This window comes from Metopolophium dirhodum, chromosome 4 (genome assembly GCF_019925205.1).
Source record: "Metopolophium dirhodum isolate CAU chromosome 4, ASM1992520v1, whole genome shotgun sequence".
Lineage (NCBI taxonomy): Eukaryota > Metazoa > Arthropoda > Insecta > Hemiptera > Aphididae > Metopolophium > Metopolophium dirhodum.
The window spans coordinates 15,444,177-15,455,318 of NC_083563.1; the positions used below are offsets into that span (position 1 = coordinate 15,444,177).

Consider the following 11,142-nt stretch of genomic DNA (forward strand, 5'->3'; position numbering starts at 1 on the left):
TAAATATTTTATAAGTTCCTAAACCTCGTCCTCATATTATACCTAAATGTTTGATAATTATCAAATTATATTATTTGTTCTGTACTATTTTCTTTGTAGGTTTGGTGAGAAATTTAAATAAGCAATAAGAAAATAAGAATGCTAATTCATATGAGATTTTTATATTGGTTTTATTGGGTGGTTTAAAAATAATAATATAAAAATAAATAAATGTTTTGTACTAAAATAAAAAAAAAAAATTTTATAAGTTGACGAAAAAAAAAAAGCTTAAAATGTTACATAAATATAATATTTACATTTTGTACAATGATAGCTATTAGTTATTACATTCTAAACATTTATATTCTTTCATATCATAAATTGGTAAAAATTATGTACATACAGGAAAGTCCAATAATTAGTTTAATTCATTTTACAATCCTGGCATTATATATGCTATATCATCCATGAGTCTCGACATTGTTTCTTGGGAGTTCACATTAATTTCTGTCACTTGTTGAGTAAGACAAAGTAGAGGTCCCAAGGCACATAACAGAGAATCTAGAAGAACTGATACACTTCCATTTACAGCTATCTGGCCCTGAACACACAACATAAACATTGTTGACAAAAAGAGAGAAAAACAATTTTAAAGGTAGTATCACACAAATCAGCTCACCTGATGTTCTTTCAGTCTTTGACCAATTATGCCCAACGATTCGCCTAGCAAAGCCAAATGAGCTGCCACATCAATAGGCTGTGTTGATCTTAATGGCTCTAATTTTGGTTTATTTCTGCATATTCCAAACAATACAATTAAAAGACAGTTAGATATTCATAGTCCGGCTCACAAAAAGTGAACACTAAAGGTAGACTGGTGGAGTTCAAATGATTATTGTCAGAACCAAGGGTTCTCAGATTTGTAGTATTGTTCATTCATGCAGCTACTGGCTGCGGTTAGGTTAAAATTTTAAAAATCATGCCAATATTTTTGATAATCACTTATTAAAAACGGCCATGGGGATCTCTGAAGTCAACTTTCACTTTAAGCCTGACTATATACTCCAGCCACTGAGAGAGCGCTACCCGGCGGCGACTCAAACTCGTTTGATCTTGCGCATTCCCACTACTAAATCTGCCCGTATGCTGGCCGCCGCAACAACTATATGGTAGAGTGGGAGAAATTTTAGGTACGAGAACGGGGAGCTCGGTCATTTGGATGCGCCAACGAGTAGCACTCTCTCGGTGGCCGGAGTATAGTGGTTAGTCTATACATTAGAAGATCTTCTAAGACCGTGGTCTAATATATTATGTCAAATAGTATTTACTTATTGCTTGTATCTATTGAATTATCAATAATTTCTGCGCTTGGTTTTTTTACTGTAATTTTTGTGTCATTTGTACTATTGTCAATCAACCCTTCACGTTCTAATAATCTCTTGGCTTTGCGTACCCATCGCTACAAAAAAATATTAAAAATAAATTATTGGATGTCATAAATTCACTAAATAGAAGTCCAGTGGCGCCAAAGATTTAGAAAACGTGGTCTGGCAATTTCAAAACTTTGTGGCCTCTATATCTTAATTATTTATTATTAGAGGTTCAAATATACATATTATACACATAAAAAAGGCCATGGACAATGGACTTTGGTGCAACCTGAATGGGACTTACACTTTTATCTTCAGTTGGTACAGATTTCCACATGTCTCTGAGCTGTTGATTAATTTGTGATGTACCTTGATTAATTGTTTCATAATTAAAAATCAAGTAACAGAAATTAAAAGATTATAGAAACTTACTAAAGTTTGGATAAGCATTCATCAAAGTCTTGCGCACTTCTTTAGCCCACAATGCATATGCCACAAACCCAGGCTCCTTCATGTTTAAATTTTTGAGAGCATACATAAACTAAAAATGTATAAAAAAAATGTACTATGTACTATATTCTGTAAAAAAAGAAAAGAAAAATATACTTGATTGTGTTCTCCTACTGAAACAGAAGTGCCGCTGGGTTCAGTGTCATCTATAACAATTTAAATAACAATTATAATATATGCTTTAGCCCACAGATTTAAATTTTTAATAAGGCATAATATAAATATGGAGAACTTTTGGTTAATGTACAATGTCTTATTATGTGTGTACATGATTTGGATCTCTGTACTTTGACTTAAAACAGTATGTTGAGTCATACCCAACCAAAGCCAATAGTTAAAATGAACGACAGTCCAAAAGACATAAAAATTAACAGAGCAAACAGGCACAATACCTGCCGAGTGTCGAGGCAGTGAAAACTTGTTAACTATAATAGCAAACTTCAAACAGTTTATGTCTATAATGACTGTTAATGACATTAATTTAGTGGCTTGGCAAAGGGGGTAATTGAGAGGCTGCTACCACTAAGTTTTGTAAGGGATGATAGGTGAATGGGAAATGTCCAATGGGTTAGGTTAGGTTAGAATTTTAGTATTTACTATGACAAGAAGTAAAAAATATAACAGTAAATGGCTTTATCGGGTTTAGGTGTGTGGTATGTAATATTAGACTAGCCTCTGAAAAGTTTTAAGTTCGCCAAGCCACTGCATCACTTTAATGTAAAATTGTGTGTAGGTTTTTTTTCTTGTGGAACCACGGTATGGGGATTGAATTGTTTGCACATTGCTTAACCCCCATGCGGACACTGCTTGGCCACCATATATTATTCCTACTGTATGTAATTATTGTAATTTACTTACCACAATCCTTCGTGTCTAAGGTCCACTCGCCACTTTCAGTGTGTTGTTGGTCTTCTAAAAATTCCATACTGTTATCGTTTTCATTAAACTGAGAAAAAGAAGAAATGTTACATCATTATCGACAGTTATTACTTATTAACATTTAAGAGGACGTTGTACCTACATGTGTTGTCTCTGTCTTACTAAAGCATTATATATCAAAATGTCTATCAATATGCCTATATAGCAGTTCCAATTTTGTGTTGTCAGCTTCAATATTATAGTGAATTGACTGAAATATAAGGACATTATCTGTGTTCTCTCATTTGTTTTTTTATGATGTTTTAATTTTTAAGTCAGTTATGAGAAGTAAAATATTAATATTTGAAAATGTTCATAATTCACTTAAAAATTAAAATATCGTAAAAACAAACGAGAGAACACAGATAATGTTCTAACATTTAAGTTTGATAATATGTCAAATTTGCACTAATATTCAAGCTAACAATACAAATTTGGAACTGCATCCGGTTCACGATGACTACCGTTGAGCCCTCTCTAAATTTAACTCTTGTTGTAATGTAAAAATCTTTCCTAATTGTAGTAAGTATAAAAAAAAAAATACGGGTCCTTAATTTATTTTGCACTTGGGGCCAAAAATAAACAGTCTGCCTCCGCGTGGTACATTGACATCATTATAATTTATAATACACTAAGATTTGCAAATACAAATACTGACTTGATCAAGTGGCTCGTGGTTGGCCGATTGTCTTTTCGAACTTTGTTTTGATGACTTGGGTGTTTTTTCTTTTTCTTCTGCTGGAAAATAGTTAGCGGTTTGTAAAATACACGTACAAAGCGTAGGTACGTTTTTAATTATTAAACGATTTTTTACGTACGCAAGTCCGAAGATTCAAAACCAAGCAGCTTGGAAGACCTCTTAATAATTCGTCCAGATCTCGAAACCGCAGTCACTTCCGGTTCGTCTTTAAAATTAAACAGACGGAATGTAAGAATAATAATATATAATAATATTATAGTGCATAACTGCATTATTTGGTATCAATTAATATTTGGTTATTACAATAATAATAATTTTTATTTACAGTTATTAGCTTGTTTAGTAGTTGTATTGCTTGTAGTAAGTATACTATTAAAGTATACGACGTATTAACTAATGACAGAACCACAGAACAAACAATATTATCATTATAATTAATTTTGAAAATAATGCAAAAGATACTATTTTGGTCTATTCTTGGAATATTATTCTGTATTTGAGAATACATCGCCCCCGCCCGGCATCTCACACTATTAAAAAGATAAAAACCGTTTAAAATGATAACTTATGATAACAAAAAAATGAACTGTCAAGCCATAGAGTATATTTAGCAGGGTTCAGTAATAATGAACATCTCCAACATGATCCAAGTTCTAACTGTACATCTGTAGAATCTGAAATCTGTGGTATATAGTGACACTACGATTTAAGATATATTATTTAAGTATAATATCTGAAATCGTGATTCGCGAGTGACACACTGACACTCGTGGTTAATCGCGAAGTCGTGATCGAAATATGATTGTACCTATCACATTTTTATTAAATTTATAGTGAATGAAAAAAAAAATATGATATTTTTAAATCTCAAATGTAAAAAAAGAACCAAGAAAGCAGAGTTATTTTTGTCTACGTGACTACGTCTATAGTATAGTGAGTATTATAACTTATATTTGTTTTATAACATGACAAAATCTATTTTTTTAAGCTGTTATGAATTCAAAATATTTGCATCCGCATTTTTTTTTTATTATTATTAAAGTTGGTATATTTTTAGCTGTATAACTTTATAGGTATGTAGCATGTAACTAATTTTCATTAAAAAAAATATAAATTTCGCTTAAAAGTAGTCAATTTTTCCTACCTGACGGACAACGGTCATATAAAAAATAGATATATTATACAGTTCAATTTTGCTGTTATAGAAATAGTATTATGTTTGATTATTTTATAAAACATTCTACATTTGTTTTATGTATTCATTGTCTATTGCAAAAATGTATTCATAGAAATGGAACAAAAATGTTTAAAACATTATGGCGAGGACTTATATTAAAATTGTATTTGCTTATTTAAGTATTAGCTTTATTTTAAAAAATGTACACCCCCTCCCCCTAAAGTTAGACCCAAATCTCTAACTATCGCAAAATCTCAGCTATAAAAATATTTTGTCATGGCTAGTAGCTACGCTATTATTATTTATCACATTAATTAATATTAAATTCTATAAAATTATAATCACGGAGAAATTGGTGCAGAATTTGTATTATTATTATTGAAATTATTAATCTCCTGTGAGCAAATCATAATACTTAAAATTTGTTTAGCAATAACATTTTTTTTCTTTGGTAGTGTCCTATTATTTTTTAAAATGCAATTCATAATTTTTCTCTACAATTTGTACACACGTGATGGAAAGCTTAGTATTGTAACTTGTAAAATAATTAAATTAACATACAACAAAAAGTTTTTAGTTTAGGTATAATATTTTATTTACAAATCAAACAATCACTATTTAAGAAAAAATTGTGTCATCTTGAGCCCATCCATCATTTAATGATAGAAATCGTCGCTTGGATGCAGTGTTCATGAAAGGTCTTAGCATCCATTCTGTGTCCGCGGTGTCAGCTGATTCTAAGGTTCCCAATTTTATTTGGTAAAGTTTCAATTGAAAACGTGGACCAACTTCACTCATTTCAATTTTGTTACCGTCCACCTAAAAATATTGTCATTAAATAACTGAAATAAAAGTACTTATATTAATCAAAATAAATACTTACCGTTTTGTATGTATGGTGTCTAAACGATATATAGTCGTCATGATTAGCAAAAGAAATGACTCTCTTGCTGTCTTCTTTAGGAACCGGGTACAGATACTTCAAAATGTTCATTGTTCTCTTACCGAGCTGGGTTTCAAAATTGTGGAAAATTAAATGTGGAAACTGTTCAGACATTGTACCAATGTCAGGCACGTCGTGCCTCATGACCACGTCTGTCAAGTTGAAATAGGCTGTCGGGCCATACGGCATATGACAAACGATCAATGTGTCCGGGACACCTCGGTGCTCGTGCACGACAATGAAATCGGTCACCTCGTTAGCCCGGCAGGCCTGGACCAATTGCTTGATCTCATAGTTACCACGATTCATACGCTGTGCATTTGGGAATATCAGCCTGAGCTCCTTGACGAACTTTTTCAGCCTGGCCGACGGGTCATGCGACGTGGTGATCATAATTTTCGGGTCTTCGACACCAGCCCAACGGTACTCATCGTCTTCGTGAGAGGTGCCCGCACCGCCTTCCTCGCCACCGCCAATGGCCGACAACCCAGGTGCCCCATCATCCCATTCTAGTTTCTCCTGCAAATGCAGTGCCTCTGCGCGCAGGTCATAATGAATTGGAACGTTTTCATCCAGACAGTGTTTCAACCGTTCCTTTTTGTCTTGGATCACCTTCTGACGGGTCTCCAAACTCTTCCGATACAGATACTCGCGCCGGAGTCGAGCTTGCCGGCGTAACATGATTCTTGGTGGCGAAATCAACGGAACGATATTATTAATTAAAACCGGCGGCGCAGCGGCAACAATCAGTGTTGTTAGTTGTGACTATTTGCGAAAATACCAAATCATTATTCTCATTGCACGTGGTCGTGTTTACACACGATAACAGATCGTTCGTCTTATCGCCAACCAGTCGTCTGTGGTCTTTCACAGGTTGTCCTCGACGCCCGCTTCACCCGGGGACACACTGTTCGTTCTGTTGTTTTGTTTACATATTATTCATTTTTTCAATTTCCAATATTTACTATTTTTTCGTAAACCTATTCAATTATAACCGTCAAAAGTACGTTATTGTCACGTCGTATGCTTACCAACTCATCATGCTGGTTCATAGGTCACAAAAAAGTATTATGACAGTCTAAACCGTAAGTATTTATCAAACGCGAAAAACGATAGCGGTGGAGAAATTTATACCCTGACATAATTCTCTTCTAATAAGAATATACTTTTAAAATTTTTTTGTAATTTACTAACTACACTACTTACTTGGATGTTTCTGATCAGATTTGCGGCCCTTTTCCCTGTCCATTGTGTTTTTCACAACTTTTTATTTTCACTCTGTCAAATATTTATATTCAGTTAATATTTCTATCACAGTATCACTGCATATATTCTTTATCAAAATATCAAATACCCGTGATTCATTTTATCACCTTGGAGAATAATGATAAGAAATTTGATAAAGTGAGATCGAATTGCGCTTATTTTTGAATTTCGCAAGCATAAATAAAATGTAATGAAATAAAAAAATTATTTTGACTTGGGTTACCTATTAGAATTATTATATGTATTTATTAATTATCATTATTCATTGTTCATTTATTATAAATATTAAATAGTAATATCAGTATTTCGTGTGTGTACAAAATAGTAATTACTATAAACTAATATTGTAGTCTGAGGATTTTTATTCTGATTACCACAGACAGTATTTTATTATTGTGAAAAATGAAACTTGAGTAAATAAATATTTGGTTTTTTGGTTACTTTTTATGTAATATCAAGTAGGGGCTACAGCCCCCCTCACCCAATATTTTAGCCCTAGTTGCACCACTGTAATAAGTATTTTACTAATTCTATTCAAATAAAAAAAAAAATTGTATTTTACAACTTAAAATATGAATTTACTTATTAGGTAGGTAATATTAAATTGTAATTAGGTATGCCTACATTTTGTAATTAAATGTTAATTTTGTCATTGATTAAGCATACCTAAAGTATACTTAATCAATGATTATATTTTGTTAAATTAATGATTCCCAATACTTTTTATGTACCATTCAATTCTCTAATTTAATTTGTTTGTATTTAATTTGCCTATCTATTAGATCCGAGTACTATCGAAATATAAACCTGTAAGATGGCTATTTCCAATATAGAAATGCACAATCGCGTAATTCGCCATTTGGAGAATTCTCATATTATAATATCATCTGAAAACGAATGGTTTAAGCAATGTGTGGATTTCTTCATGTCAGATAATCCAAATGTAACAAACAAAAATATATTAAAATAAGTAATATTAATAACAGACAGCTCTAACTATTTGAATTTCAGTGTGATGCAAAAGATTTATCTGCAATGGTGGTTGAACAATTAAGTTTATCTGATTTTCAAGAAATTGCATTGTTTAGTTTACCAGCCAATTTAAATAATTGTGAAAAAAAAGTTTTGACTGGAAAATATTGCCTTCAGGTATTTTGTAATGATATTTATTCCATACTTAATAATTTTTAAGTGAGTGTATTATATTTTAGATTCTAAAAAAAACTATCCATATAGGTTATTACAATTTTTTTCTATTAAATTATTACTATTATTATTTCTCAGTGGAAAATACTGTAACATTTCCATGCAGGCATATACATTTTAGTTGTTTTAATTTCCTCAGTTTTTTTCTGTAAGTGTAATGACAACTTACAATCTGCAAAAAAATATCGAAGAAATCTTAGCAACTTTCAATGGTTTTTATAATTCAATGATTATTTATTGCTTTTATCCCTATGAATATATATATTATATATTATGTGACAGCACCTAACACCAATGATATCCTGCTACCCCGTGTACGGTTTCTTTTTATTTTCATTGTATAAATTGGAAATATCCTTAGATCATATACATAAATTCTCGTATACTGAGCTGTGTCCAACATAACCCCCACCATCCATTTAATTTCAAGGAACAACGAGTTATTGCGCATGCGTTGCGCCTATGCCGCTTCACATTCCATCCCCACCACCCATTTCATCTCAAGGAACAACGCGTTTATTACGCATGCGTTGCGCCAACAATCACTATAAAATAACTAATAAGTGGGGGGTTATGTTGGATTCAGCAAATGTTTAAAGTAGCTCCATCCATCATATATGATCTAAGGAAATCTCTAATCAAAAAAGTATTTCTAATAAAATAAATTTAATGCAATACAGCCAGGTTTCAATGTTGTAGTCAAAGGATGACATTTATAATAATAATAATAAATATTAAAATACCACTCGAGATGAGCCATGAAAGACATCTGGTCTACATATCCTACCCAATAATTGTATTCTTAATATTATTGTACAAACATGTTCTTAAAACTATAGGTGAACACCATTCTTGATGTTGGCCAATCGTGTTATTCACAATATAATATATTAGTAAAAAAAGACACTAGTAATACTGAAATTAGTGATAATAAACCAGCCCCCTGGGAACCTAAATCACATAGAATGTTAAAAATGATGTGTTCTGATGGTCAACAGGATATAGTGGCTATGGAATATGAGCCCTTACAATGTCTTAAAGAGCCGTTTATACCTGGCTTCAAAGTATGTTTTAATTTAATTTGAGTTAGCTGTTCTGTGGATGATTAGTGATTTTAAATTTTTGTTTCAGATTGTGGTTGTTGGACCAGTTGAATATAGAAAAGGAGTGTTATTATTAAAATCTAGTAATGTACACTTCATTGGTGGCGAAGTCGAACATTTATTAATAAAAAATGCACCATTAAATGTTTTATGTAGAGCCCTGTAAGTATTTAATTGAAACTATTATATACTTTATTAATTATATCTAATTTTATAAAATATTTTCTAGAAACAAACCAGAATTAGAAAATCCGTACATGTTTTCAAATATTGAAGTTGAAAATGCTGTTATGGAAGTACATGAACCACGTGATATTATTCCACCGAGACAGATAGAAAATGTTTCCACAGTTGGTATAAGAGAACAAAACTCATTAATACCCCCAGCTTGCACAAATCTAAATAATAATATCAATCGTACTGGAAGTGAAATTATTACAGTGAGTATTCAATATTATATATTCATTCTACTTAATATGAATTTTATTAATTTTGTTTTATATTTATTAAGTATGATGATTTTTTTGATGGTGATGATGATTTGTTATACCTGACTCAAATGGCAGAAATTGAAACAAGACTCACTCAATCCAATAATGTTGTAAATTCGGCACCACCATTACAAACATTTGATACACACAAACATAATACCAAAGTCAATAAAACTTCAACTTCAGTTCCTAAAAATAATAACATAACAAATAAGAAGCCAGCAGTTACTGCGAGACAGACTAAAATATCTGATATGTTAGGTCCAAGTACTTCAACAGCATATAAAAGTTCTGTAGCTGAACCAATTAGGTGTCAAAATGATAGGACAATAGAAAACAATAGCATGAATATCAAACAAATATCAGGGAAACGTAACGCTAGTTCACCAGTATACACAGAAACTAAAAGACCATCAATTGAACTGCACATACCAGAGGATGATTGGGATGATATTGATATGGATATTGATGTTTCAAACCCATTGATTAAAGTCCTAAATTCTGCTTCTATTGTAAAGAACTCAAAAATACAAGTGAAACAAAATGAATGGATATGTTCTGGTATCATGATGGACGAATCAAAACATGAAGAAGTTGAGTTCTCATCAGAAGTAAGTCTAAAGTATAAATAATAGTAAAAATTAATTCTATTAAATACATACGTCTATATTTTATATTAGTTTGTAAAATATGACTTATTAGTTATTATATATAGTATGATTATATATACTTATTACTTTGTATATTATATAAATTAATTTTTCTTTAGGTATTGGAACGTTTAATTGGAATTTCATCCGAAGAAGTTCTTCAGTTTAAAAACAATCCTTTAAACTGTGCCCCACTTAAAGAAAAAATTGAAAAAGTGTGTATAATTGTGTAGCTTATCCTTAAGTTATAAATATATTTAACCAAAAATTCTATGTTTAGGGAATTAAAGGGGCGTATAGAAAATTACACTTATTCAAAGGTAAGATAACTTTGACATATTCATTAGATGGAAAAAAAAAACCAACTATTACAGACATGGAATTAATATAACTGTATAATTTATAGTGCGTTATACTGTATACGTTTGTTCAGTATATAATACCTATTAATGAAAAACATTATTTAATATTTATAGTATATTTTTCAGAAATCAAAGTTGTTTGATATATTATTTTTATATTCTTATTTAATTAAGTATTAGCTATTTAATTAGTATAAAATTGAATTTAATTGCATTTTTTTTTTGTACATGTATAAGGCAATACATTTGTTATTTATCACTGAAAAGACAGTTTGGTGCATGAAAATACACAAATAGTTAACAACATACTTTAAAACTAAATTATTACTTTATTCTGTATAATAATGGCTATTGGTGTTGCTGTATGCAAGCACTGTAAGTATAAGAATATTTTTAAAATTCAAATTTACACGAATTTGCAATAAGTGAACATTATTTCCTTTATTTAATTTAAAGTGTTTACAATC

At 31.0% G+C, this 11,142-nt stretch overlaps 3 protein-coding genes across 5 annotated transcripts; 1 reads left to right on the forward strand and 2 right to left on the reverse strand.

Annotated features, from left to right (window-relative positions):
- Positions 1-151: 151 nt before the first annotated feature.
- On the reverse strand, positions 152-6,932 carry LOC132942328 (HMG box-containing protein 4). Of its 2 annotated transcripts, none has more exons than XM_061010635.1 (10): positions 6,804-6,932; positions 3,596-3,682; positions 3,436-3,512; positions 2,718-2,805; positions 1,956-2,005; positions 1,782-1,890; positions 1,654-1,718; positions 1,308-1,438; positions 659-773; positions 152-580 (listed from the first exon to the last, which is right to left on the reverse strand). In XM_061010635.1, exons 1-10 carry the CDS (start codon positions 6,844-6,846, stop codon positions 413-415), a joined length of 933 nt encoding a protein of 310 aa, XP_060866618.1. In that variant the 5' UTR covers positions 6,847-6,932; the 3' UTR covers positions 152-412. The 2 variants fall into 2 exon arrangements, with proteins under 2 accessions (XP_060866618.1, XP_060866616.1); XM_061010633.1 differs by having other exon boundaries at positions 3,436-3,515.
- LOC132942326 (recQ-mediated genome instability protein 1-like) lies at positions 4,071-11,040 on the forward strand. Of its 2 annotated transcripts, none has more exons than XM_061010631.1 (9): positions 4,071-4,410; positions 7,646-7,806; positions 7,875-8,012; positions 8,909-9,133; positions 9,201-9,334; positions 9,402-9,612; positions 9,684-10,274; positions 10,433-10,528; positions 10,594-11,040. In XM_061010631.1, exons 2-9 carry the CDS (start codon positions 7,678-7,680, stop codon positions 10,702-10,704), a joined length of 1,635 nt encoding a protein of 544 aa, XP_060866614.1. In that variant the 5' UTR covers positions 4,071-4,410; positions 7,646-7,677; the 3' UTR covers positions 10,705-11,040. The 2 variants fall into 2 exon arrangements, with proteins under 2 accessions (XP_060866614.1, XP_060866613.1); XM_061010630.1 differs by lacking the exon at positions 4,071-4,410 and adding an exon at positions 6,512-6,682.
- On the reverse strand, positions 5,222-6,387 carry LOC132942327 (U3 small nucleolar ribonucleoprotein protein IMP4). Its single transcript, XM_061010632.1, has 2 exons — positions 5,538-6,387; positions 5,222-5,473 (listed from the first exon to the last, which is right to left on the reverse strand). Exons 1-2 carry the CDS (start codon positions 6,276-6,278, stop codon positions 5,273-5,275), a joined length of 942 nt encoding a protein of 313 aa, XP_060866615.1. The 5' UTR covers positions 6,279-6,387; the 3' UTR covers positions 5,222-5,272.
- Positions 11,041-11,142: the final 102 nt, after the last annotated feature.